The sequence below is a fragment of the Metarhizium acridum genome (genome assembly GCF_019434415.1).
Source record: "Metarhizium acridum strain ARSEF 324 chromosome Unknown scaffold_1, whole genome shotgun sequence".
Lineage (NCBI taxonomy): Eukaryota > Fungi > Ascomycota > Sordariomycetes > Hypocreales > Clavicipitaceae > Metarhizium > Metarhizium acridum.
This window is the reverse complement of record NW_027094015.1, coordinates 3,163,558-3,189,565: the sequence shown is the minus strand read 5'-3', so window position 1 is coordinate 3,189,565 and position 26,008 is coordinate 3,163,558. Positions and strand designations below refer to the sequence as shown.

Sequence of the window (26,008 nt, the reverse complement as noted above, 5' to 3'; positions counted from 1 at the left end):
TGGCATCAATTCACATTCGACTTGACCCCACCATCGCATCACTCGCAGCTCGCAGCCTCGCTCGCCAGACTGAGCTCTCCATCCTCCCCTCCTCCTCTTCTTCCAAGTAATGTCTGCGCGTGTCTCGACGCAGTCTGCTAGGTGAACAGCTGAGCCACTCCTTGCTCTACTTGAGCGCCATCTACGGACCGAACACGGAGCAGGCCAGACATCTACACGCATCGTCAGAGCCTAGCCACGCGCCCCAGTCTTCTCGTCCAGAGATCGCCCTCAAGGCTCACGCGAGGCTGCAATTCTCCATCGTCGACATCCACGGCCACGGACTCGGACTCGGACACCCGCCCTACACCCTGCTGTCTTCGCTCGCTGGCTACTTGCAACTCCCAGCCGGCCCACGCTGTGCTACACCATTCCGCCGGTGCGTGGTGACGCTTCGTCCTAAACTCCAAACGAGATGCCGCCCCCGTCGTCGGCACAGCAAAAAGTCCTGACTGCCCAGTTCCTGTCTCTCACAGGCGCTACCGAGCGGCAGGCTACCAAGGTATGTGTTGTGGCCAACGTCGAACCCGGGCTGCTCAAGGTCAAGGTCACCTCACCTCTCATTTGCCCCTCGCCCCTCCCCCGGCCCGATTGCGATGTGCGTTTGGAGGTGGTATTATTACGGGGATTTGGCCTTGATGCATCTGCATCTGCACCTGCTTCTAGGTGCCGCTGCCTCATCGCCGGAACTTCGTGAGGAACTTCGTGAGACGTTTGATAAAGATTGAGCTAATGGATGTGCTTGTGGTGCAGTTTTTGAAATCGACTGGCTACAAGATCAACGAGGCCGTTGATGCGTGAGTGAGCACCATCTCTTTGCATGCTTTTCCAACCCACCGGCGCTGGTCGAGCTACCCCAGGCTGCCCAAGCCTCCCCGCGTGACCTCCCCTCCCAATCCATGGTTCTGAAGTCTCCCTGCTGTCCGCCTTGTACTCTTAATTATCAATCTTTGCGCTTGGCCGGTTCGCCATGACATTCTCGGACCATACTGCACAATGTCCAGTCCGTCTGTACGTGCGGCCGCGTCAATCGTCGGTTGGGATAGAACCTTCCATTGATGTGGGTTATCAGTGGGGGTCCCACTAGCTAACGCAGCCCGTCACTGCCGACACACGACATAGTACGGCCGAGTGACGCCGATGGTTTTGAAACAAATGTCCAGCGCAGGTCTCGCCGTCTTGGTTTCTTTTCTTCCATCTCATCGCCAGTCTCCAATTTCGGGTTTCAGAGTTGGCGCTCCCCGCCTTGACCTACAGCTGCCACTGACACGGCATCACATGGACCCTGTCGAGGCTTTGCCAACTGTCCTCGCCCGACGTCTCCGCCTTCGCAGCCCGTCTTCCCTACGCCAGCGCGACCTTCTTAATCGCTGTTGAAAAATCTAGGGCATCGAAGTCTTGGGCTCTATCAATCCTTTAGTCGGGCCTGAACCCCCCCCCCCCTTCTGCTGGAGTCATGGGATGGAAAGATGTTAAGCGGCGTTTGCCTTCTAAGGCTGTCCCATTTTGGACTTCCTCCAAGACACCTGAGGGCGAAGATACTCATGAAGGCGCGAAATCTCGTGTGGATAAGGGGAAATTTTCACGGTAAAGGGATTTCTGAAGCCGCAGTTGGCATTTTCACCCTTGGCCAAGTTGGCCAGCCAATCATGCCAAGCGGCTGCTATTCGCTTTTCGCTCAGGAACGGCACCAAGGTGTAATGAGTTCCAAAAAAAAAGGGAGGGAGGGAAGGAAGGGAAAAGCTGACAGTTGTCTTGAAATTATTAGGTTCTATTCTTCCGGAAATGAGGTCAAAGGTCCGTCACCAACCGAATCCAAGCTCGACGCTCAGTTCGACACATTGCGAGGTAAACCATATATGTATGCTGAACCGTTTTCTGTTTACGCGATGCTTACATATTCGCAGATGAAAAGAACGATGAGAAGGACAAGATGGAACTCGAATCGACAATGGAATATTTGAGCAGCAAATTGAACATTAGTCTAGAGAATGCTGAACTTTTTGTCGCCTTAGAACTGCTCCAAGCGCCCAGCGTAGGCGAAATCACTCGTCGCGGCTATGTTGATGGATGGAAAGCAGCAGGGTACGAACCATTCCATGATGCTTTTTGCAAATCCCATCTCTGGCAATCCCGATAGCGCATCCATCACTAGAACAGAACTAATGATGCATTTCAGTGCCGGCACGACACATCAGGAACAAGCCCTTCACATCCAGCGCCTTTCATCTGCGCTCTCGACAAACCCCGTGCTGTTTAAGAGGGTATACAAGTATACGTTTGTGGCTGGCCGCGAAGGTGACCAGAAAGCCCTTAGTCTAGAGAATGCCCTGATTTACTGGGGTATGCTATTTTCGCCCCCTGGTATGTTGTGGAAGAGCGAGAACCACGATTGGTTGGACCTGTGGAAGACCTTTCTCAACGAAAAGTGGACTCGATCAGTCAACAAAGACATGTGGAATATGACGTTGGAATTCGCTTTGAAGTCCGTGGCGGATGAGAGCTTGTCCTTCTGGAACGAGGACGGTGCCTGGCCTAGTGTAATCGATGACTTTGTCGAATGGTGCCGTGGCAAGGGTATTGGGAAGCAAGAAACAATGGACGTTGAAGCGGAGCAGTGATGGGCGACTGGCCCTTCATGGAAGCGAGGTCGTGCTGCCAACGGGTGAAAACTGCGCGGTCCAGAGATTTGAGTTCCTCGAGAATGAGGCCTCATATATATCACTACTAGAAAGCACCGTTTCGGTTTAGCGCAATGAGATGCGTCACTGAAATGAGTTATGATAGACATGTAACGAACAAATTATGAATATTGAAACGTAAGAAATCAATGAACAACCACTTGACCCTCATTTTCCTAATGTGATGTACGCTATGGATTTTCCTTATTTTATACACTGTTATATTTGGTCCACATACATGTTATCCATTGCAAAACAAAATAAACAACAAGCCACACATCCAGAAGTTGTCCGTCTATGCTCTCCTTTCGTATTACCTGGTTGTATGTAGTTGTAAAAGTTGTCATTTCGGCCGGCCAATAACCAGGTTTCCAAATATCGTACATGCTTTCCAGCAAACAAAATGCAAAGAAGGCTTCTCTGCTCCCATTTTAAAAACATCCGCCACGCACGTCGTAATGCAGTTGTTCTTATCCACCGCTTTGTCCTTCTTCACGCCTCACTGCCCTGGGTCCTCCACTTTGGCTCCCCAAATCTCGACAAGGTGCTTAGCTTGCCATCGCCGAGCTTCACATGCGCCGAGCGGATCATGCGGGGCTCTAGGCGCAGCGTCGTCCGCACGTCCTGGTGAATCTTGGTTGACGAATCGTACCGCATGACAAAGTAGTGTCCGTGTGTGTGCTTCATTTGGTGCACCGAGATGGGCTTGGGGAGGGAGAAGATGCCCCAGTTGTCGAGGCCGCGGACGACGCCGCCATTTCGGAGGACGAGGGAGCCGACTGTCTGGGCGATTCTGAAGGGGTTTGTTAGCTGCTGGTCGGCGTTGCGCGGGTTGTGAGCTTTTTTTTTTTTGGTGTTGAAAACGTACTCCTTTACTTCGCCCAGGTTGCCTGGTCGGACCTGTGTGATTTAGTTAGGTTTGCGGCGAAGGGGGGGGACGGGATGGGAGGCGCACAATTGCTATTAGCTCGTATAGCATCTTGACGACCGCATCTATGCTTGGTCAAGGAGGAGTTGGTGACGGTTATGACGGTCTGTGGTGTTGGAGGGATCTCGAAATTTGGAGCAGGCGTGGCGGGCCGAGGATTTACCGGTGTATATATCGCGTGTCTCTCCCAAAGCGTCCTTACTAGACTGCCCTGCCTGCTCCTGCATACAAGCGTCGCTGGAATTAACAGTAAACTTGAAGTAGAAGAAGAAGAAAAGAAAAAGAGAAGACTCTTTTCTCCTGTCTCTTTTGAATAAAAACATTCATTGTGACTGCGAGAAGTAACGTTTCGTTTTCGCCTGCACACTAACTCAACGTCTGGGCCGTAGCTCTTGTCCTCAAGCTTGGCGCAGGGTGATGCTGTAACGGGCGTATTGTGACAAGACGCAACGTTGTGCCGTGCATTTAGAAATCTACATCGGAGTGATGTCTAGTCGGGCTTTAAAGGCGCTATTGGTCTTTCCACCTCGGCTATTTTGTACCAGTCAAAGTCTTATGCTCAAAGAAGCTTGTGAAGCGGCCGAACATATGTCACGAACGTACAGAGCACGCGTCTGGATATGGATGGCCCCGCGTATGAATTAAGGAAGACCGAAGAATGGAGATACTGGAACTTGGGGCGGCATCTGAGGTGCCGCTTGGATCTCGCGTCAGGAGGAGATTGAGGGCGCCGTGGCATTTTCCTTGGGACTGGAATCTCGTAGCGGGAAATTCTGCACGAGTAATAATTATGAAGGAAACTCAGATATTTCAAAGCTTCCACTGGACAGTCTGACTTTGGAAACTCAGCCGCTAGTTGGAAGGAGGCAAGATTTAGAACGTTAAAAAAACGTCAACAACTCTGTTGCTGAAACCTGACAGCCCCTTTACTTTGCCAGTTGGTCTGAAGATAGTCTTTTGCCCTTGCAGGCACTTCATGTATCAACCACTCTTTGGTACAGCACTGCATGAGCGAGTCAGGGGTAGGAGCTGTAGCATTTGAACTTTTTCTCCCAGATTCAATTCAAGTCAATCGGGCTGGCCATCCTCCGATACGAGCCACCCGCACAAGGGTTATGATGAACCAAGCTTTCTGGCTTAGGCTGAGCATGTTAATCATTTTGATCTACTCTACTGACTGTTAGATGATGGGATCTCATTCCACAAAACAACCTGCCATTTCTCCTCTAATTGGTCAGGACATCAACGCCTGGAACCCTCTTCGTAGGCCGCGATGTACAAAATGCTCTTATAGTTGCCGAATCGGGACAGAGTACAGACGTGTGTGTGTGACACTTGCAGCATCGCCGTACAGCAAATGATCGACAAGTCTCTGCCTCACGACACTATTCAGTCAGACAGGTATCGGATTTTCTCCTTAAGACCCAGCTTTGAAGCGCCTCAGTAATCTTTGCTGCCCAGCCGACAAGTGCAAACCAGCACAGGCACCAGTGCAGTCTGGCCAATCCTGCCCATGATCAGGATAAAGAAAGGAGCCATGGATCTTTAGCCAGTTCGCTGGCTGTCGCCCTTTCCTCGGGAAGCCAACATAGCATTCGTTTCAAGAATTTCAGGAAGTGCTCTAGGTCCTCAGAATCAATACAGTCCGGCACTTCCTTTCTCAACTGACGATGGAACGGAATCAATGATTCATACAAGAACTTGCCTGAAGACTCATTAGCGGCCATCCAAGTCCCTCGGTATCGGACTCACTCACCATGGTCATCGAAAAAAGGGCCGCCGAAGTAACCCTCCGCGTTGTTACACAGGTCTCCTTTGGCGTTCGGGACATGTGGCCTCCAGCACCAGTGCCGCATGTCTCTTTGTCGTTGTACTAATGCCTGAGGTACGGGACCAAATCTCCGCCAGATGGTGCGCGGCACTGTATTCTCTCCCGTCCAGGACGTTCTCAGGCCGGCCGAGAAATAGCTCCCGTCCACCGAGTAGGTCCCATAACTGCTGTGAATTAGCACGCACGCTCAATATTTCGATATTATTGGACCTACCATGACTCCGAAATTCCAAATATCGGCACTATATGACCAACCTGTTCCAAGCAGCACTTCAGGTGCGTGGCAGTGGTTGGGCTGTATTGGATGGAGGAGCGGTTCCCCGCCATCTCCTCGTTGTGCCAGTCCAAAATCTGCAATCTTGGGAACTATGTTCCGAAGGTGTTCCTCTTGAAGATCACCAAAGTCGTTATGGCAGAGATAAATAGCGTCCTCGCCAACGACCTTGCGAGGCATTGGATTTGTTGACTGACTTTCAACGAACCGCTCGAGGACTGAGGTATGTTCAAATGTCATGAGAATGTTGTCTAACTTAAGATCTAGATGGTAATGATCAGTAGACTATAGTTGAAATGTGGGCTTATTGAAAGCTACCGGTATGAATAACGTGACGATCGGTATGCAAGTAGTCGAGAGCATATAACATGCCCCGAATATAAAGTTTGAACAGGGGGAGTGTTGAAGACGTGATCTTTCCGGCAGAAAGTCGACGCTTGAACAGCCACATTGGGTCTCGCATCGGCTCGAATACCAAGCAAACATGTTGCCCGTTAGGAGACTTAATGGAAAAATGATCTACAGCCGTTACTAGCAAATGGTAACCCCTGTGCCTTTTGTTGCCGGACGCGAGGTGAGCGGACATTGCCAATTCTTTCGCAGCCTCACCGTCGCAATAGTTGTTCGTAGTTATTTTGACGGCGAAATATTTTTTTTTTCCAAACCAAGTACTTTCGGAATCTGAGTTAGTCATTGAGAAGTTCCGAGCGTATAAGGGCCTACTACTAACCGGCCCTTTTGAGCCAGCCATACCGTCGAGGAGGATCCCCAACCAACCTTCGCCTTGAGTTCATATGCACCTCCTATCCTGTCTCCGGGGTTGGGATGGAAAAAATTCCGGCGTTGATAGCCTGGAATCTGCTCTTCGTCGATGAGTTTATCCAAAGGCAGAGCCTTGGGGAGTGCTAAATTCCTGGTACATGGTTGGTACCGCAGCACACAGTTCCTGGCGGCGACTGAACGCATTTGAAATGAAATTACAATCCACAAAGACGTGCGCAGGCGAAGGAGAGGCTGTGAAGATCTGAGGATGAGTGTGTTTGGCTTTCAAACCAAGAAGCTGCGACGCGCAGGTGATAGGCAGAAGGTACTTGCAGCTCAATGCTCAACTGCTTTTGATGCTGAGGAACCACGTGATATACGGTAGTTAATTCGCTAAAAAAAAAGGGTAAGTTTACTTAAAAAGGTAAATAAAATAATTATATTAATTTATAATTTTAATATAACTTTTAATATATGCCCTCTATCTAGCACTGTTTTTTTTTAAATTAAGTTAATAAGTTATTAACTTTTAAAATTAAAAAAAAAAAATAAAATACATAATTCCTAGCTCCCCCTTTACCCATCTTTAATTATATAATTGAGCTTTGCTTCCCATGTAGTAAAGAAGTTGGTAAGTGCGCATTGTACCTCTAGGACACACTTGTTGGGCAGAGTCTCTCAAGGGTCTATTATTCCAATTTGTATCAAGAGAACATCCGGGTTCTACCTCATATAGTACAGTATCTTACACGTTTTTACATACAATTATAGCCTCTCAGATGACAATGACTGCCAGATCCTCCAAGGTAATCGCCATCCACCAGACTTCACGGCAAATGCGTCGAAATTGGCCTTTTCCAGGTTCTCCAAGTAGTGGGCAGCTGGTACGGCTTCCAGGAGCACCCCGAAACTTTGCCTGATCTCCTTGGCCGTGTCGCTCTCTCCCAGATAGACATGCTCAGCTTCTCCTTCGTGCTCAAACTCGTGCCCCGGGTCTTCACCGGCCTTGAGCCGCTTCAGCATCTCCCGAGCCGTAATTAGGTGGTCATTTGCACGAGTTGCGACTTTGAACACGGCATCTTGCAGCCCGGGTGCGTTTGGCCCTTGTCGAAAGACCTCCTCCTCCTTTACGCCTTCCTCGGCCATAATGTCCAGCGGCAGCAGCAGAGATGGCTCGCGAGTCGGAGGTGCATCGGCGCCAGTAGGAGTCTTGACTGGCCGCCCGGGAGCGGCCAAAACTGGAACTCCTCGCAGTACCGCAATAATGCCACAGGCTTTGCCAATATGGCTAGCCAAGTGATCGATGTGCATGGAGCGTAGGGGCATGGACGCCAACGTTGTATACATCATGGTCGAGTATGTGTTTTCGGCATAGTCTTCCAACGCTGCCAGACTGGGATACGGTCGGCCATCCATGTGCTTTTCTCTCGTCTTGACAAGTCGAGATAGCCAAAATTTTATTGACTTCTTGGTCGGACTGCCGGCTCGAGCTTCCAGTCCCTGAAGAGCTTGGTGAAGCAGAATGCAGATTGGTTCTCGAGGCGGCATTCCGGCGAAAGTCTTGTCTATAGACTCCTGCCAAAACTTCATGCGAAGAGCGCCAATGACTGGATTCGACACGACTTCGGGGAGGCGGACCAGCTCGAGGTTGAGCGCTCTAAGAGCCGCATAGGTGTCTCGGACCGGAGACGGTACAAACCGTCGGATTAGATGTGCATCGTAATCGCTTGTCCTGGGGAGAGAGCATCAGCTACAGAGAACCCCAACGTCGGGTCGAGGAAGCATGGCGCACATACTGGAGCTGCTTCAAGCAGTATGCCCTTGCGGATTCTACGTCGGCGTCTGTCACGTATCCGCGACAGTTTGGCCTGCCATGGGCAAACCTTCTCAGGCCAACGCGTATGGCTTGAGGGCGGCGCATAAAGGATAGCTGAGAAGATGGATGGTCAATGGCCCAGCTTGTGGTGAGGATACGGTGGTAAGTCCAAATATCTCACAGATCACAAGCCCACGGACCAATGAAGGGCATTGTATTAGCCATCAATTGCTTCAAGGATACGGAGTACAAGGATGGAGTAACTATGGCGATGGCCTCTAGCTGCCCCCCAAAAAAATTACAGTGGGGTGACGTAGTTTGACTACCCCCAGACAGTGGCCATTCCAGTTACGGAGGACTCCGTAAAAGCCGACAGAATTGCGGGCTGCCAAGTGCCGTGGATCCCCTGCGAATTTCCAAACGCGGTCACATGACCACTAGACACGCTTTGTCGCGCCTCCCGCAAGAGTGAAGATGCAGCGCGTCTGCCCACCAACCGATTCATCCCGCCTTGAAATTTGACCACATGTGCCGATCAATTCACTCCACGTGTGCTTGTTAACACCCGGGCATTGTCAATGAGTGTTCTTTATCATGGAGTCTGGAGCGTCGCAGGAGCCTCCACCCAAGAAACGGAGGTTCTTCAGAGACCCAGGTGAGAATTCGTCCGATCCTATACTGCTCAGCCCAGGACACAGTACTTCGCCTGTGCCAGCTAAGGAGTGCGTCACGGACCACGACGGCGCCAAGACGGAGCCAGATACGCGGGTCGCACTCGTTGAGCTTTCGGAAAATGGCACGGCCAATATAAAATCAGAGTCGTCTCAGCCGACTCCTGTGCATTTGGACGAGTCTACAACCTTGAGCTTCGACAAGGACATGTTCGAAAGTTTCATTGGTGACAAGGTCAGCAATGAAGTTCTCGACATCATTCGGAATGCTTGTGGCGACAATCTCGAAAGGGCTGTCAACATGTTCTTTGACGGCACGTACAAGAGGCTCCAGACCAAACAACAACCATTGTTTGGATCCATAAGCCAGCGGCTGGCCAGTTCCCGAACCGCCCAATCTGCGCCTATCGAGGAGCCTACAACAAGCCCAGCTCCCTCTCGAGGAACCTTTCCACGAAAACGATATCTAGGTGCGTTTGGTGTAGAAGGTTGGGCAACTCGAAGCGGAAGCAACATGCTAAAGCATGGGGATGTCGTCAAGATCGAGCGCCAGAAAAGTAAACCCCCGCTCCCGCCCAAAATCAAGAACAAACTTGGTGTTGTCAGCTCGCCCTCTCCAAAGCCTAAGACAGCGGCTTCGAGAATAGTCGATGTGATTGTTCGCTTTACCAATCAATCCGGAACAGAAATTGGTCGCTTGGACAAAGACGCGGCGAATTGGGTGTCGACATTGATTGATCAAGATGTGTGTCATTTTGAGGGAAACTGTGTATATGCACCTGAACGACTACGAACCAACGACACTGTGTATTTGCAGCTGAGATGTTCGCTGCTACGCTCTGCTTTCCAAGACCGCAGCTTTAAGCTTGCCGACGATCGACCTAGCAACATTTTTGAGCAAGGCGAAACCACGGATGAGAAAGAATTGCGCTTGCGTCAGGTCGCATTAGTAAGACTATTTCAAGAAATCAACTTGCAACCAACCCGGGCAAATTCAGCGGCCAAGGATGCAAGGAAGGAACTGCTTCAGGCTGCTGAGATGGACGAGCAGAAGCAACGTGAAGCTAAAAAGGCCGCGGTTCCTGGCAAGGAATCGGAGTCAGTGCCCAACTCATCAGATACTGAGGAGGGGGAGGAGCTTGAGCAAGATCAGTTGGATGCTTTGTATAAAAAGGCGCAGTGTTTCGATTTCAACACCCCTGAAGCCGAACCGGCTGACAGCTTCGCCATGACCTTGAGGCCGTACCAAAAGCAATCCCTGCACTGGATGATGGCAAAGGAAAAGGACGAGAGGAGCAATCGCGAGCCATCCATGCACCCTCTCTGGGAAGAGTACGAGTGGCCCACAAAGGATGTTGATGACAACCACTTGCCTGAAGTACAAGGAATATCAAAATTCTACGTCAATCCCTACTCTGGGGATTTATCGCTAGAATTTCCAGTCCAGGAACAGCATTGTCTTGGTGGAATACTTGCCGACGAGATGGGCCTGGGGAAGACAATTCAGATGCTTAGTCTAGTTCACTCTCATCGATCAGAAACGGCTCGGCAGGCTCGACTCACTAATGGTGGCATCTCGAGTGTCAATCAGCTGGCTCGGTTGGGGGCAAACTCATCCAGTTTTCTTCCAGCGCCATGCACAACATTGGTCGTTGCGCCAATGTCGCTTCTGGCGCAATGGAAAAGCGAGGCAGAAAAGGCCTCAAAGGAAGGCACAATGAAAATTGAGCTCTACTACGGCAATGAGAAGACAACTAATCTGCAAGCCCTGTGCAGCGAGTCGAATGCTTCCCAAGCACCCGACCTCGTCATCACCAGCTACGGCGTGGTGCTCTCTGAATTTAGCTCCGTGGCAGCCAAGAATGGTGATAAGTCATCCCACAACGGCTTGTTCTCGTTGAAATTTTTTCGAGTCATCCTTGACGAAGCCCACCATATCAAGAATCGATCTTCAAAAACCGCCCGAGCTTGTTATGAAATTTCGGCAGACCACAGATGGGTGCTGACGGGAACGCCAATAGTGAACAAGCTTGAAGACCTATTTAGCTTGGTGCGATTTCTTGGCGTGGAACCTTGGAACAACTTTTCTTTCTGGAAGACATTCATCACGGTGCCCTTTGAAGCGGGTGACTTTATGAGGGCGCTGGACGTCGTGCAAACAGTATTGGAGCCGTTGGTAATGCGCAGGACGAAGGATATGAAGACGCCAGACGGCCAGCCACTTGTGCCTCTACCATCCAAGCAGATCGATATTGTTGACGTCGAGTTGTCCAAGTCTGAGCGTGATGTATATGATCACATTTTTAACCAGGCAAGGCGGACGTTTTCTAAAAATGTCGAGGCGGGAACTGTTATGAGAGCATTCACCACTATTTATACGCAGATCTTACGACTGCGGCAATCGTGCTGCCACCCTATCCTCGTTCGAAATCGAGACATCGTGGCGGACGAGGTAGAAGCCGGTGCTGCTGCTGATGCAGCGACCGGCCTGGCTGACGACATGGATTTGGAAACTCTAGTGGCACACTTTACTGCAACGACTGATGAAGCAGCCAAAGACAATTTCACATATGGAGCAAACGCTCTTGAGGAAATTCGCAATGAGGCCGAAAAGGAATGTCCACTCTGCTTTGATGAGCCGATGAACGACCAGACAGTCACTGGCTGCTGGCATTCGGCATGCAGGAAATGCCTACTGGAATTCATGAAGCATGAAAGTGACCGTGGTGTTGTACCACGATGCTTCAACTGTCGCGAACCCCTCAACCAGAGGGATTTGTTCGAAGTTGTACGGCACGACGACGAAATCGACATGGTGTCCAAGCCCAGGATGAGCCTACAGCGGCTAGGTGTGAATCATTCATCGGCCAAAGTGGCAGCACTCATTTCCGAGTTACGCGTTCTACGTAAAGAGCGTCCACATATGAAGTCGGTGGTATTCTCCCAGTTCACTTCGTTCTTGTCACTCATCGAACCAGCCCTGGCCCGCATCAACGTCAAGTTCCTACGCCTCGACGGGTCCATGGCACAAAAAGCGCGAGCCGCGGTGCTGGAAGATTTCACCGAAAAGAAGGGCTTCATGGTCCTTCTCATCAGTCTGCGCGCTGGTGGAGTCGGCCTGAATCTCACCAGCGCAGGACGAGTGTTCATGATGGATCCGTGGTGGAGTTTTGCTGTAGAGGCGCAAGCCATTGATCGAGTACATAGACTCGGACAGGAGGATGAGGTGGTGATTAAGCGATTTATTGTAAAGCAGAGCGTGGAAGAGCGCATGTTGCGGGTGCAGGAACGGAAGAAATTTATGTAAGTTGCCCGCGGTTTGCGAAGCTCCAGATCTCTACGAGCACCCTCACTAACTAGGTATAAGTGCAACGTCTTTGGGAATGATGAGCGATGAGGAAAAGAAATTACAGCGCATTGAGGACATTAAGGTGCTTCTTAGCTGAGGTGACAACCGGTTTAGAATTGCATGGCACCGTGGAGGTATTTATATCATTGTAATTAATTGACGGCCCAAATCGGGTCAGTGTGATTCCATTACTGGCGCTTCATCTTGGCAATTTTTCTTTTTTCTTTGCTGGTTATGGGTTTTTGGGCTTGGTGTCCATGGTCATGAAATGGTTGGCGTTTGTATGCTCTACTTTTTGGTCACGACTGGCCCGTTCATGAAGAAGGACTATCCAATTCATATCGCTCCGTGTCTAGATATTGGCAAAACTCTCCTTGGGGGGGTATTATATGTTCTCCTTCATTCGTCCAGCATCTCCATCTCTTACTTGATAAGGACCTGCAGAGAAGCGTTCTTGTCCTTCTCATCGTTGAAGACGTTGATGTTCCATTTCGGGTCGTCTACATGGTTGCGGTTAGAACTAGCATTTTCCGGTCCGGTGACAGTGGTTTGCGTATCTTACAAGTAGTGGGAATATTGAAGCGCTGAGGAGTCTCGCCAAACTTCTTGAGGTCCTGGATGGCCTGCTCATCAAGCTCGACTTCCTGAAAGTTCTCATGAATGCGAGAGGGAGTGACGGATTTAGGAATGACAGTGTGGTTGCCGAGGACCGACCAGGCGATAATAACCTGGGCGGCGGTGATGGTCTTGCCCTGGGCAGCGCCGAGACGGTCGGCGATAGCCTTGACCTCGGGGGTATTGACAAGCAGAGGAATGCTCCAGCTGTTGTTGCCGAAAGCGGAATAGGCGGTGATGATGATGTTCTTCTTGGCGCAGTATTCGATCAGGGGGGCGTTGGGAAGTCGAGGGTGACGTTCGATCTGGTTGACAGCGGGGACGACGCCGGTGGCGGCAATGACGCCCTCAAGCTAGACGGAGGAGCATTGTTAGTAACGTTATTCTGCCTTAGTTTGGCCATGTACGACGGGTTTAGCCATTCCCAGAAGCGCAAGGCATAGACAGACTTACATGCTCAATGCTGAAGTTGGAAACTCCGACGGAGCGGGCCTTGGTCTTGGGGAGCTCAGTCATAGCTGTTGTTATCACGTAATGTATTAGCGTTTTGTTCATGCGAGACACAATGGGGAACTGATTGGCTATTCGTACCCTTCCAGGTCTGTGAGATGGTCACGCCACGGTCGATGTCAACTTCGCCATTGGCAAGCTTGGGGAACTGTTCTTCGCCTGGCTTGAAGGCGACAGGCCAGTGGATGAGGTACAGCTAGTAGGGCATGTTAGCGGAAAATAATCGGCATGCGCACCGGTTGTCACTGTGTTCCTGCGCCTGTCCAGTTGCAACTCATATCACCAGCGAGTTGACTGGAGGTGCTGAACCAATGGACGACTGTAGAGCTCAGGAGTCAGGACTCACATCGAGGTAGTCCAACTGCAACTCAGCCAGAGTGTCGTCCAGCGCCTTCTCAACATCCTCTGGCCTATGCTTGTTGTTCCACAGCTTGGAGGTGATGAAGATGTCCTCGCGCTTCAGACCGGGAATTTCAGCGTAAGCACGCTTAATGCCCTCGCCAACCTCCTTCTGGTTTCCGTAAATCTTGGCCAAGTCAAGGTGGCGGTAGCCGGTCTTGAGCGCCTCGTAAACGCCATTACCGACCTCTCCAGGACCAGCCTGCCAGGTACCGTATCCAACACGAGGGATGGTATGGCCAGAATTGAGTTTGACGGTCTTGCCGAAAGACATTGTGCTGAGGTTTTTACAATGAGCTGGGCGAATTGCAAGGTTTCGAGTGTAGAAGGGGGGATTATTGACGCAACTGATGCGGCCGAGGAGCGTGATTCGAACCATTTAAATGAGGGGAAAGAGGGACGAAATCAAGTGGATACAAAGATTCATCAATACGCCGACAGTTGGCGTGCTGGCCCTTTTGGCCGAAGATGCTTGGTGGAGGTCATTGTGTGGCGATGGGGAAACGCCATCTTGTATTATTCTGGGTCCACGGTTCCATGAAATACGTCACGTCACTTGAAGATCAAGCAAGCGTCTTTGCGACCTCTGATGCGAATTATTAATTCATCTGGGGTCGGAAATAACATTGACAGCGGGTGTATCGACATGTTGTCTCCGTTGGTTCTGGTGGTTCCAGGGCTGGAGAAGTTCAGAATTGAAGCGCGGATGTTCGGCAAGTGACTCATTTGCACGAAATGTGTGGGGGAGAGTCAAAGATGAATAGTCCCAGAGACCCATTGTGGCTCTCGCCAGAGTCCTGAGGACCTTCTGCGGCAATCACTTGCATCATGGAAAATTCAGCAACATGAGATCACCGCGAATGATGGCGCTTCTCAAACCATGGAGGGGCAGTGAGGACCAAGAGTATCGCGAGTGGATGGAGGTGGGTTGAATGGCATCAACTCGGCACGGTGGGTCGGTGGGGTCTTCATCGGTGCGCAAGCCAACAAAAGTGTGGTGCACTTGTTGCAGGGCAGGGGAATTGGAAGGTATGGAGGGGTACGCAGGGGCGGACATTGCCCCGCCATTTAGAAGGAAGGGACGATCCATGACGAAGAGGGCACCGACTAATACGGAAATTTACTTGCCGTCTCCAACATACCGAGCCATCACCGACACCGACCAGTACGGCATCAATTACCCGCGGGATGAACAAAACTGACAGTATGACTCAAGTAAGTGACGTTGCTGATGCAAACAAGATACCAGCAACAAGCCTGAGCACATCGTCGGCGTCAGCCACAGGCCCACGGTGATGGCGTGGGGGTTCCAGAAAGAATCGACTTGCGGCACCAATCAATCAATAAGACCTTCCACCCTTTTAGCGAAGTTTGCTCAGAGCTTCCGTCCGGGCCGGGGGGGGGGGGGGGGGGGGGGGGCGCAATATCCACCGCTATGCTTCGCGGAATTTCGGAAAGCGTTGGCGTCATGTCGCACAAGGGACACTCTCAACGCCGTTCATTGCTGGAGGCTTTATATGCTGGGGTGAAGCCTTGATTGGCAGGGCGCCGGGATATCAGGTGCTCCTCATTCGCAAGCTACATGACATACAATACTCATGGCATCTGAACGACTGGTGATCAACAGATTGAAGCATTATTGAAGGAGTAGAATAATTCAACCGACGGCTAAAATTATGGCTGGAGCATCTAGCCTGCACCTTGTTGCGGTATCTCTCCCTCCACCTGGGCCCCAATAGGGTGAGTGTTTGCCGGCTGACAAACCAAAGAAAGCTCGCAAACTATCACGGAGTACTCCGGTACGGAGCAGCTGTTGTGCAGGGTGTCGACGCCATCAAGGTCCCATTCCATCCAACGACGCCTCTGCCGCTGTCGCTGCGGCTCAAGGAGGTGTTGGTGTGTAGTGAAGAGCTGTCCTGCCGTCGCTGGGCTGGGGCCTGGGCAACGGCGTCGGTCAGTCCTCTATAATCGCGTCAATGAGCGGAACAAAAAGTGGTTTGTCGGCCAAGACGGGACGCCATGTGGCCACCTTGCTGTGTTACTTGCTAAGGTACGTGATACCTTGAGGAACGTGATCCGGCCGACGGGCGACAACGAAGCTTCAACAAATGGTGCATATTCACCCCCATCAGTAGGATTTGCGCGCACAAAAAGCACGTACAGCATGTGCTCGGCAAGTCCCCCTACGCCGTCCGTCCCTGCGTGAGATGCACAAACCTGGGGGTTTGTGACATGTGAATTGTCCCGGTGTTTGGACAAACACAGTCCTCGTAATACAGAGTGAAATGTCACATCATGATTCTTCCTTTACGTTTGGAGAACACCTCCGTCCATGTTTAGCGAACGTCCTAATCAACGTGCAGCAAATAAGCAAATATGCATGGTGGCTACATTCACTCTTCAAGGCAGTTTGCTGCCAGCAAACCATGCAGCTCTGAGATTCATCCGACTGTCACCTATAGACCAAACACAGCTCATTTCAGCCGCCATCATTCAAGTATCGTTCATCAGAATTGCAACATGGCGATAGTATAAGTAGCTCTCATGTAAAGCATCAAAATGCTCCCTCTTCTCTCGCCATGTTCTTACCAACTTGCCTATCAAAAGCAAATTCACAACTTGATCATCAAAAAGCACGCATTCACACAGAAAGAAAGAACACACCGACAAATCATCTTCTTTCCCACGACATTTTGGGGCAAGAATACGCCAAAGGCACTTCTACCAAAATAGCCCCCCCCCCCCCCCCCCCCCCCCCCCGGCTGCAAATGAAAAGGCTCGACCGCCGTGAAGAAATGTCCGGCGGCATCGTGGCCATGGTCATCCTAGTAAGCTGCGTCGTCGCCGTGTCCCTAGGTGCATTCGCTTACTACGGGTGTCAGCGGCGCCCTGTCGGACGACGGAGATGTAGAGTGAGGCTGTCGTCGAACTCGAGCGGTGAGTTTCGACGTCGTCGTCGACGAGGCGACCGCAGCCCTGATTCCGGGCCGGCTGCGTTGGACGTGCTGGATCCGAGCACGGGGGATGTGACTCGCCCTGCGGCGGTGCAATCACGGCATCAACGCCGGTAACCAAATGGCTTTGTGTGTCGACACAACGGACTAGATCGGCACAGCCGGGTATGGCGAGGAGAGGGGGCAACGGATGGTGTGTGCACGTTATGGCGGAGACGGGGCGACACAATGCGCTTGGGGGACAGGGTGACTGTCTCCGTGCCGCCAGGGAGTGAGATGAGGTATGTTACAAATCTGCCAAAAGTGGAGGCCCTCCAACAGATGGGGATCGTATTGTGGTAGTATATACTCCGCATGTCGGTTGGTGTTCTATTACGAGATATGAGAGGGCATAACACCAGGGACCAGGGAGGGGTGGACAAAGGAAATAAAGGAAACCTGCACCGTGTAGTGTAGTTGGATTAGATGTTCCGCGTACAAAAAAAAGCCAAATCAACTTCCACTGGCACCGTCGTCAGTTCATGTACCTACCCAATTAAGTCATTACATCAAAAAAGACCAAATTTCTGCCGCTCGTACTTGATATGTCATGAGTCCTATGATACACTTTCAACCTAGCCACGTCTCAAACTCCTGGTAACGAAAAAACAAACACCACGTGGTACATTCGGACCGTCCGCGTACAATTAAAAAAAAAAAAAAAAAAAAAACGAAAGCAACTATTTCTCAGCCATCATGTTAGCCCCAGATCAAAGCTTGTAGGGCAGCCAGAACCAGAAACTCCAAAACTCATTCAACATACCCGTAACTCCCCATGATGCCAACTACTTGGGTGGCTCTGCCTCTGGTGCAGGAGGAGGAGGAGGCGCCGGGGCCGGCGGCGGTGTTGATTCCGCGCTCTTGGTCGAGCTCCTGGACGACTTGGAGTGATGGCGGCGATGCTTCCGATAGGTAAAGCGGACGGAGGATCGATACATGTAAAGAAAAGCACCAGTAGCTATGAGGAAGACGCCCAGAATGACTCCTAGAGCGATGCCGATTTGAACATTGGTCGCGTCGGCGGCGCCACTAGAGAATTGCCTCTTTCGAAGAGCAGCACCAATGTCGAGCCGCCGGCGAGCCTCGTGAAGCAATTCCGCAACCCATGGCGGCGAGTATTCCAATCCTCCAGAGCGATTATGTGCCTCCTGCCCGGCCGCGTGGGATTGAGTTTCCCGAACCGGGATATACATGCCGCTCCGTTTCTTTTTTCTTTTTTTTTTTTGGGCCGCAGGGCTCTGTGCTTGAAATTGGGGGGATCAGGAAACGGTGTGGACACAAGGCTAGTCAACCCGATGCCGAAGGGCCATCCGCGTACAATAGCAGCGCAAAGTAAACAAGGGGCTCACAAAAGAAATTATGCATTTTTCTCTCCAACTAAAACAAGAAACGCCAGCCTCGACCGGGGGGAAAGGAAGAGTAGAAGAGCCCCTTTTAAACCGCGCAAACCCCCGGGGGCGGAGGGCCAAGACGGGGGAAGGACGAGATGTTCCCCAGATCCTCTTCTCCCTCAACGGGAGTTATGCACTTGGGGGGGATCCGCCGGTGTAGCAGGCCAATACGGCCTTTGCTCGCTAGAGCTTGCATACGCGACTTGCATAGATAGGGTCATCTGTCTTCTTCGGGCCCGGAGAAGGCAAGCTGCATGCAGCAGGTGAAAAGGGAAGTCCAACCGGACCTATCATGAACGTTGTCCGCCATGTACGTACCTGATTGCACCTAATGGAACAGCAGAAGATGGAGGCAGGCCACATGGGCAATGCGTAGATTGCGAATGGGCTTTTGAAAAGGAAAAAGAACAAGTTGCGTGTCAACGCATCCACGCTCGGCCAAGTTGGGCATTGCTATCGTGACGGCCTGCGTAAAACCGATTCATCAAGTGCTGAACTGCTCTGCAAAAAAAAAAAAAGAGCGAGGCCTTGGGGCAACAACTGGACAATTCTTGTTCACATGACCAAGGAGCAAAAGATGCATGATTTGCTCAAGTCGTGGCGGCGTACAATGACGAAGCATGTATCTGCAGCGCGCCGCCTCCCCCCCCCATCCCCCTTGTCCGCGCCGAACACCATATGAAGATGCTTGTGTTTGCCTTTGTCCATGGGGTTCAAGGACGAGAGAGAGAGACGGACAATTCCCATGTCGTCGACACAGAGAGGGACAGAAAAGGGAAAGAGAAGCACGGCGCGGCTGGCTGGAAAACCCTTGCATGGACGGGGGGGGAGCTTGCGAGAACCGGCGCCGAGAAACATTGAAGCTCGAGACGCCCATGCGGCACGTTCACCATGTATAAACCGAGTACCCAGCATGTAACACTAACGGCGGCTCAGCCATTGGCAAGCACGCCCTTTTGACGTGTTGCAGGCCACGCTGCATGACAACGCATCGACCGGAGCGCCGACTTCTGGCAGAGGAACCAAAGCGCCGCGGTCCGGCCGTTCTCGAGAGACGAAGAGACGAAAGACTGGGAGGGGCGGGTCGGGCAGCTTCTTTGGAAAAGCTCGGTCGCAGGCTCGTCCTGTGGTTCGAAAGGGGTCGTGGATTGACGATGGAAGGAGGGAAAAGTAATTGGGTGCCAATTGGGTACGAAGCGACAAACGCTAGCGCCGCCATTTGTCCTCGTCAAACTCGTCGGCCTTTGCTGCTTCGTGGCTGTCGATTCGCGCTTCATTTCAGAGTCTGGGAGAAAGAAAAGAACTCGCTCGACTTGCGCAATCGGCGACTCGACTTGCCATGCTGCCAGACGTCGTTGCGCGTGACCATGCTCGGGTTGGGGGAGGAGGGGGTTAAGCCCGACGATGCCAAACTCGTCCCCCCCCCCCCTTTTGGCAGCCATGGCGGCATCGGAGCGAGGAAGAAGGGAAAGATGGAAATGGTTGCCGGAGACCCTTTTTGGCATGTGGAAACTGGCGGCAGTGACTTCCTGCCAGAAGAGTTGTGTCTTGCCATGATGGAAAAACCGTCCGTGGCCGTTGTGCCAGCCTGAGACGATGTAAACGACAACAACATGTTGATATTGACTACATCTCATGTTTTCCCCTTTTTGCGTATCCCTACTTGGTACCTGGGCCAACGGACCGTGTTCATAACCCCCCGTCTCTGCCGTACTGGCCGCGCTCCTGGTATTCTTTTCCTTTCCGGCATCCGAGTTGCCCAAAAACTCCCACGATGCCAGCTCATCAAGCAGGTCCGTCAAAACCACCCATCCATCATCCCCCACTCGTTCCAACGCGGACGCACGGCCATGAAATTATACGTGGTTTCCCCGTCAAGTAGGGTCGTAGCATTACAACCAAGCTGCAAGTTCGCAGCCACGACACATCCGAGGAACGAGTGGGTGCCGTACCAGCATCTCTCTCTCATCTCCCTCATCTCCCTCTGCGGGCAGCGTCGCTTCACCCACATTGTATACAGAGACCGAGGCAATTTTCCAAAGATGGCTCGTACATGGAAGAAGAACCCAGGGACTGCGACCTCAGAGTTGCATCTTGGGCTCGGAATGCCTTACCCGCCGAGCTACCTGTCCGAGGGGCCATCCGAGAGGCCAGCCAAGGCATCTCTTCATTGTGGCTTACACTGCTTGTAACTTGGCAGAGACGCATTCAAAGATTTATACGGTTTCATACATGTATGTTGACTGACAGTCCAGCAAGCAGCAAAGAGCTACCACTTAGTCCTGGGAGAAACGCTCCCTTGACTGCAAAAGAATTCCCCTGCCGGCGCCTTTAACATGCTTCAATCGGTCCATGGGGGAACTCGTGTACTCGCTACATCATTTGTTCCATCTCTAGGCAACGTTCTCTCCCGGGCTAGCGGTTCCTGAATATATGAAGCTGCCTGCCCGTTGATGCTTCCCCCGTACCACAAATAGATAGATCTTGTCTCATGGCGCAGCTATAACCTCGGCCCAGGCACTAGGTGCTTTCGGCCTTATTGGCAGATTACTACATGTGAGCCACGTAGGCTCAAGTCCCATCATGGAAGGGAGAAATTGGCATCGAGCCTCCCATCGAGCAGATGTGATCCAATGTCTGTTGGTCCTCGTGCCATTTGCAAAGATTGGCGCAATCGCGCAATCTCGACGCATTTCAGTGACGTGTCCCTCGTATTCCCCGACAACGAAAAAAAGGTGCCGTGAAGGAGTTTGTGGCACAAGTAGCCATCTGTTGGAGCTGCATCCATCGCTCGTCCAACCGCCGCCGGCCACTGAACCCTTGCCGCGCAGCCGCTCAGATACAACGACCTTGACGGCCAAGCGTCAACTGTAGAGTAGAGTAGCCCCCCTCCGTTGGCTATTTGGTAGCCATGATGACGGCTGTGTGGCGGCGCTGTGGTCGTTTGGCCGTGAGAAGCAAACGGCTGGTTGCCAATATGGTGTGAGCACATATTGGAGCGCGGCCAAGCAACGAGCCTTGGCCTCGAACAATAGATGGCTTCTCGGCAAAAAAGCTTAGCCCAAGACTTTGCGCCCGATCAGCATCTCTATTTTACCATTTTCTTCACTTTCGAGCCCGTCGGCAGGCGACGTCATTGGACAGCCTGTGGTGGTGCTCGACACCGGCTCGGTAGATCGCAGGCGCGGGATCTCATCCAAGAAACCTGCACAAGCTGCCGTCTCAGTCGCCTTCCACTCAGCTCTTGTCATTTCCCAGATCAAAATTGTCTTGTTCTTGTCTATGGACTATTATGCCAGCGGCCGAACCCGTTGCAGTCCAGAAGCAAGGCCCTACCTACACAAAAAAGAGAGAGAGAGAGAGAAAATAACCACACGATCGACACTCTTCCCGTTTCATATAGAAAAGCCTGTTCGTCCGGACGCACGAACCTGTAACAGGATGGGGGGCTTCCCGGCCGCCGCCCCTGTTACAACATGTCAATCCTTCTCCAGGAGCTCATTCTGAGACGCCAAAACACCAAAACGCCCAGTCTTTCCTGCCAGTCAATACTACAGCTTCGTTCCAGCTCCAGGATCGGCGCGTATGGAAGCCAAGCCACGTCTATTTTCGATGCTCTCGCCTCGTCTCGTATAGCCACAAGCGTCCAGTCCTCCGCAAACTCCCTCGTTTCAAAAAATGCCTTGACCTGGGTTTCGTCCTCATCATGTCTTGCCACCTCTTGTCTGCCTCTGTTGGGCTCGAAGGCGAGGGCTGGCGCCGCCATGTGCTGCCGGAATCTGCGCTTGCCGCCAGCCCGTTCGTAAAGGCGTATATGCTTTCCAACTACTTTCCCTTGGAAAACACTCAACTTGCGTGTTGTGACTAGATGAAAATATTCTTTCCTTCTTTTTCCTCGTCTAGAATTCCTCTGTTTGTTCGTATTTTTTGATGTGTTTTGTTATAGAGCAGCCTCGGGGTGGTCTTCTGAAATCATATTTCGACTGAGAAGTAAGAGCCTGTGCAGCCCCAAAATGGTGTCTTTTCTGATAACCACGGCCGTGCTTTCGCTTTCTCTGTCTGTACACGGATGGCCGCAGGTACGCAATGAATCAAGGTTCTTTGGGGAGGAGATTCGCGCGGAAAACATCGTCGCGGACATATCGTCCAGGGAGCTGCCTTTTGTAGGCGAGGCCTTGTCTGTGGGAACGCTGCCGGTGCCTCAGCTCTCGCAGCGAGACGACGCAGTTGGGAGTCTTGAGGCCACAGAAGACGACCAAGACTCGTCCTCCAACAACTCGTTCCAGGAAGATGCTAAGCGCGGGCCTCCCGAGGGCGACATCTCGCCGGGCCACCTGACGCTTCCTGTCCTTCATGTCGAGAGACGCTTGGATAAAAGAGACGTCGAGGTCCGGCTCGAGAACCGCTCAGACGTCGCCTACTATGTCCAACGTAAAGCTGCCCTCCCATTGAGTTTTCCTACCCTCTGTTCCATGAGAACAACAAGAGTCATGTTTAGCAAACCTTGGTACTAACCCCGACCCAAAAAAATTCAAAGTCAACATAGGAAACCCCGTTCAAAAAGTCTTTGCGCAACTCGACACGGGATCGTTCGAGCTCTGGGTCAACCCGGACTGCACGAGTCTCCCCTCCTCCGCGGACAAGCAGTTCTGCCAGGCCGTCGGGCAATACAACCCCCTCCGGTCCTCGTCGTCCAAGGGAAGCAACCTGAGTACGGAGCTCCGGTACGGCATCGGCTCCGCCCAAATCACCTACTTCCTCGATGACATTGCGCTCGTCGACTCGCGGCAGATGAAGCAGGTGCAGTTCGGCGTGGCGCGGTCCACCAAGGACCAGTTCTCGGGCATCCTGGGCATCGGGCACGGCGTCGGCGTCAACACGGGCTACAGGAACTTTGTCGACCAGCTCGCGGACCAGGGCATCACCAAGACCAAGGCCTACAGCGTCGCGCTGGGCAGCAAGGCCGACCGGGCCGGCGTCGTCGTCATGGGCGGCGTCGACACGGCCAAGTTCGCAGGCAGGCTGACGCCGCTGCCGCTGATCCCCGGCGACAAGTCCCCCGACGGCGTGACGCGCTTCTGGGTGAATCTGACGTCGGTCCAGCACAACTCCGAGTCCGGGAGGACGGCCAACCTGACGGGCGCGACGATGCCCGTCTTCATGGACACGGGTGCCACCCTCACCCTGCTGCCGCCCAGGCTGGCCAACGACATCGCCAGGCGAGTCGGCGCCCGCGGCCTGGACCGGAACGGGCTCTACATGGTGGACTGCGGCGTGGCAGGCAAGAACGGCAGCCTGGACTTCAACTTCGACGGCGTCACCATCCGAGTCCCGTACAGTGAGATGGTTCGCGAGATTGCCACCTTGCCCCCGAGTTGCTACCTGGGCATCATGCCCAGCACTTCCTTCACGTTGCTAGGCGACACCTTCTTGCGGTCTGCGTATGGTGAGTTTTTTTTTTTCCCGTGTGCGCTTCGTATTGGAATTGGTGGTGTCTAACAAACATGAATTGCGGGCAGTGCTGTTTGACATTTCAAACAACATGACGTACATGGCGCCCTACGCCAACTGCGGCTCAAAGACGCAATCGATAGATTCATCAACGGATCTGACGTCGATAGTGGGGACATGTTCACCGCAGCAAGTGAATGAACTGTCGAAGCCAGTTGGTGGTGGTAGTTCGGATGGAAACAGTGGAAACAAGGATAACGGCGCAGGATTAGCAAGAATGTCCTGGAGCTGGTTTGGCGTTTTGGGAGCATTTGCAATCGGAGCTCTGACTCTGTGAGTAGAGCAGGAAACGAATATCAAAGAACCGAATTGTTATTATACTGCATGTTTTCGCATTCTTTGGGGGGGTTACAAACCTTTTCTTCTTCCCTGGCCATCTTTTTTTTTTTTGTCATAAAGTATACAGAGCCTTAGACGGTACCGATCAGCATTAGTTTGACGTATATAGATGACATGTTTTGGAAGCTGGCACAAACCGTTAGTGGTGAGCATTACTATTTACTTGAATCAAAACTTTGGATCGTCATCTAGCGACGGCCATGCCCGCCTCTTGCTCTTCCATGCTCTAGTAAGAAAGAAAGTGATAAAATGACTGGCAGTTGCAGCGCAAGGCCCAGCCAGGAAAACGTAAAAAAAAAGGAAAACGAAAAAGAAAAAAAAAGGGGACAACGGCCCACAAACTCAAGCAACTTGCTGCACAAAGGCAGGACCAGCCAACGCTCCCGGGAACAGACTCATATCAAGGCTCGCCACAGGCTTCTCAAGCAGTGTACCGTCTGCATTTCGCTTCAAGGCCACAACACCCAGCGCGCCGTCCTGGTTTCCAACAAACAGATGCTGGCCGTCCATGGAGGCACTGAACATGCGAGGCCGCTTTCCTCCAGTGGACGTGAAGCCCACAAGCTCCAACTTGAGGTCGTCGGATTTCTGGGCAATGCGGAAATTCGCAATGTTATCCGTCTGCCCGCCCGTCAAGCGATTTGACACATAGACGTTCTTGTTATCCGCAGCAAGCACGAGTTCTCCGGCGGCAGCTTCAGCGGGCGTGGCCTCCTGAGACTCGAAGGTCGAGATAGTCTGCTTCGGCACAAACTCGATGCCCTTGTCGCCGCCGTACTTGAGGGAATACACCACGACGAGGTTCTTGATCTCGCAAAGAACAATGTAGTGCGTCGCCTTGTTGGCTCCGGCGGGGAAAAAGGCTCCGTGCCGGGGGCCACAGCCCGCGGGCTCAACGGGGACGCGGTTGACGATGCCAAAGGAATTTTGGGAGTCGAGGATGAGAACCTTGTCGGTGCCGAGGTCGTTGACTGCCACGAAACGGCCCGAAGGATCCAGGAGGGACTGGTGAGGGTGCGGCTTCTCCTGGCGGGCAGTGTTGGGGCCGACCTTGTCGTCCGACTTGATGGCCTTGGAGAACTTCAAGCCGCCGTTGGAGATGTCGAAGATGTCAATGTTGCTGCTCCCATAGCCTGCACCAACCATCTGCGACTTGTCCTTTGTAAGTTCAAGATGGACAACGCCGCTGCTGCCCTTTGTGGAGCTCAGCTGGTCAATCTTGTTTCCCGCAAGATCAACTTTCAGGAGACTGGTGGTATCGCTGTTTTCGTCCACGGCGTACAAGGTGTTTGGCTGTGAAAAGGCCACCCACGTCGGGTTGCCAGAGACACCCTTGGTGCTCTTGATGTCAAACTTGGTACCATCAAAGTCAGCGATGGAGATTTTGCCCGGAGAGGTGATGAGGAGCTTGGCAGAGTTGAGCATCTTGCCGGGACCGCTGGTGTTGTTGTTTTTGTTGCAGGAGGGCAATGCGCTGGCTGTTGCCGCAGCGGCGACGAGAAGAAGTCGTGTCAGCATGGTGGTTTGTAAAGGAAGAAGAATGGAAGAAAAAAGGAATGAATTGGTTTTTTTTTGAAAATGAATGAATCAAGGAGTGGGTGAGCGAGGTTTCCCAGAAACCTCCGTGTCTAGGTGAAGATGAAAGTTGAGAATTCAGAATACGTACACGGCTCAAAGACGAGGGAAGACAGCCAAGTTTATAAGTCATTGCACCCGGATTCCCATCCAGTTACTTCAACTTTGCATGGATGCCTATGCTTGACGGAGTGGAAACGCAGTACTTTTCGGCTCCCACAGGCGTATAGTTAATAACATGAAACAACACAATGACTCAAGCATACCTCGACAAATAAATGCGGGCCTTGAATATATCAATCCAATGTTGCAGGTGGGCGATGG

At 52.1% G+C, this 26,008-nt stretch overlaps 10 protein-coding genes across 11 annotated transcripts; 4 read left to right on the top strand and 6 right to left on the bottom strand.

The window, feature by feature from the left end:
* The first annotated feature begins 1 nt into the window (after position 1).
* DCN1 (Scaffold-type E3 ligase) lies at positions 2-4,230 on the top strand. Its single transcript, XM_066116434.1, has 4 exons — positions 2-541; positions 793-1,887; positions 1,947-2,124; positions 2,219-4,230. The coding sequence occupies exons 2-4, from the start codon at positions 1,509-1,511 to the stop codon at positions 2,658-2,660; spliced, it is 999 nt and encodes a 332-aa protein (XP_065978315.1). The 5' UTR covers positions 2-541; positions 793-1,508; the 3' UTR covers positions 2,661-4,230.
* J3458_000948 (uncharacterized protein) lies at positions 2,860-4,226 on the bottom strand. The gene is made up of 2 exons (XM_066116433.1): positions 3,676-4,226; positions 2,860-3,620 (listed from the first exon to the last, which is right to left on the bottom strand). Exons 1-2 carry the CDS (start codon positions 3,697-3,699, stop codon positions 3,213-3,215), a joined length of 432 nt encoding a protein of 143 aa, XP_065978316.1. The 5' UTR covers positions 3,700-4,226; the 3' UTR covers positions 2,860-3,212.
* A 447-nt stretch (positions 4,231-4,677) lies between the features above and the next one.
* On the bottom strand, positions 4,678-6,817 carry J3458_000947 (uncharacterized protein). Its single transcript, XM_066116432.1, has 4 exons — positions 6,072-6,817; positions 5,694-6,016; positions 5,405-5,643; positions 4,678-5,353 (listed from the first exon to the last, which is right to left on the bottom strand). The coding sequence occupies exons 1-3, from the start codon at positions 6,502-6,504 to the stop codon at positions 5,449-5,451; spliced, it is 951 nt and encodes a 316-aa protein (XP_065978314.1). The 5' UTR covers positions 6,505-6,817; the 3' UTR covers positions 4,678-5,353; positions 5,405-5,448.
* A 201-nt stretch (positions 6,818-7,018) lies between these two features.
* Positions 7,019-8,591, bottom strand: J3458_000946 (uncharacterized protein). The gene is made up of 2 exons (XM_007809755.2): positions 8,312-8,591; positions 7,019-8,247 (listed from the first exon to the last, which is right to left on the bottom strand). The coding sequence occupies exons 1-2, from the start codon at positions 8,434-8,436 to the stop codon at positions 7,281-7,283; spliced, it is 1,092 nt and encodes a 363-aa protein (XP_007807946.2). The 5' UTR covers positions 8,437-8,591; the 3' UTR covers positions 7,019-7,280.
* A 239-nt stretch (positions 8,592-8,830) lies between these two features.
* On the top strand, positions 8,831-12,851 carry RAD5 (DNA helicase rad5). Its single transcript, XM_066116431.1, has 2 exons — positions 8,831-12,305; positions 12,370-12,851. Exons 1-2 carry the CDS (start codon positions 8,926-8,928, stop codon positions 12,446-12,448), a joined length of 3,459 nt encoding a protein of 1,152 aa, XP_065978313.1. The 5' UTR covers positions 8,831-8,925; the 3' UTR covers positions 12,449-12,851.
* On the bottom strand, positions 12,293-14,812 carry GLD1 (mitochondrial glycerol dehydrogenase Gld1). The gene is made up of 4 exons (XM_066116430.1): positions 13,823-14,812; positions 13,558-13,672; positions 13,420-13,484; positions 12,293-13,319 (listed from the first exon to the last, which is right to left on the bottom strand). Exons 1-4 carry the CDS (start codon positions 14,252-14,254, stop codon positions 12,852-12,854), a joined length of 1,080 nt encoding a protein of 359 aa, XP_065978312.1. The 5' UTR covers positions 14,255-14,812; the 3' UTR covers positions 12,293-12,851.
* A 1,642-nt stretch (positions 14,813-16,454) lies between these two features.
* J3458_000943 (uncharacterized protein) lies at positions 16,455-16,946 on the top strand (the record flags this gene model as incomplete). Its single annotated transcript, XM_066116429.1, has 1 exon — positions 16,455-16,946. The coding sequence occupies one exon, from the start codon at positions 16,455-16,457 to the stop codon at positions 16,944-16,946; it is 492 nt and encodes a 163-aa protein (XP_065978311.1).
* Positions 16,947-17,653: 707 nt separating this feature from the next.
* On the bottom strand, positions 17,654-18,061 carry J3458_000942 (uncharacterized protein; the record flags this gene model as incomplete). Its single annotated transcript, XM_007809752.2, has 1 exon — positions 17,654-18,061. The coding sequence occupies one exon, from the start codon at positions 18,059-18,061 to the stop codon at positions 17,654-17,656; it is 408 nt and encodes a 135-aa protein (XP_007807943.2).
* Positions 18,062-22,272: 4,211 nt separating this feature from the next.
* Positions 22,273-23,758, top strand: J3458_000941 (uncharacterized protein; the record flags this gene model as incomplete). Its single annotated transcript, XM_066116428.1, has 2 exons — positions 22,273-22,690; positions 22,797-23,758. The coding sequence occupies 2 exons, from the start codon at positions 22,273-22,275 to the stop codon at positions 23,756-23,758; spliced, it is 1,380 nt and encodes a 459-aa protein (XP_065978310.1).
* On the bottom strand, positions 23,722-25,967 carry J3458_000940 (uncharacterized protein). 2 transcript variants are annotated; one of them, XM_066116427.1, is made up of 2 exons: positions 25,776-25,967; positions 23,722-25,587 (listed from the first exon to the last, which is right to left on the bottom strand). In XM_066116427.1, the coding sequence occupies exon 2, from the start codon at positions 25,532-25,534 to the stop codon at positions 24,452-24,454; it is 1,083 nt and encodes a 360-aa protein (XP_065978309.1). In that variant the 5' UTR covers positions 25,535-25,587; positions 25,776-25,967; the 3' UTR covers positions 23,722-24,451. The 2 variants fall into 2 exon arrangements, with proteins under 2 accessions (XP_065978309.1, XP_007807941.1); XM_007809750.2 differs by having other exon boundaries at positions 23,722-25,967.
* Positions 25,968-26,008: the final 41 nt, after the last annotated feature.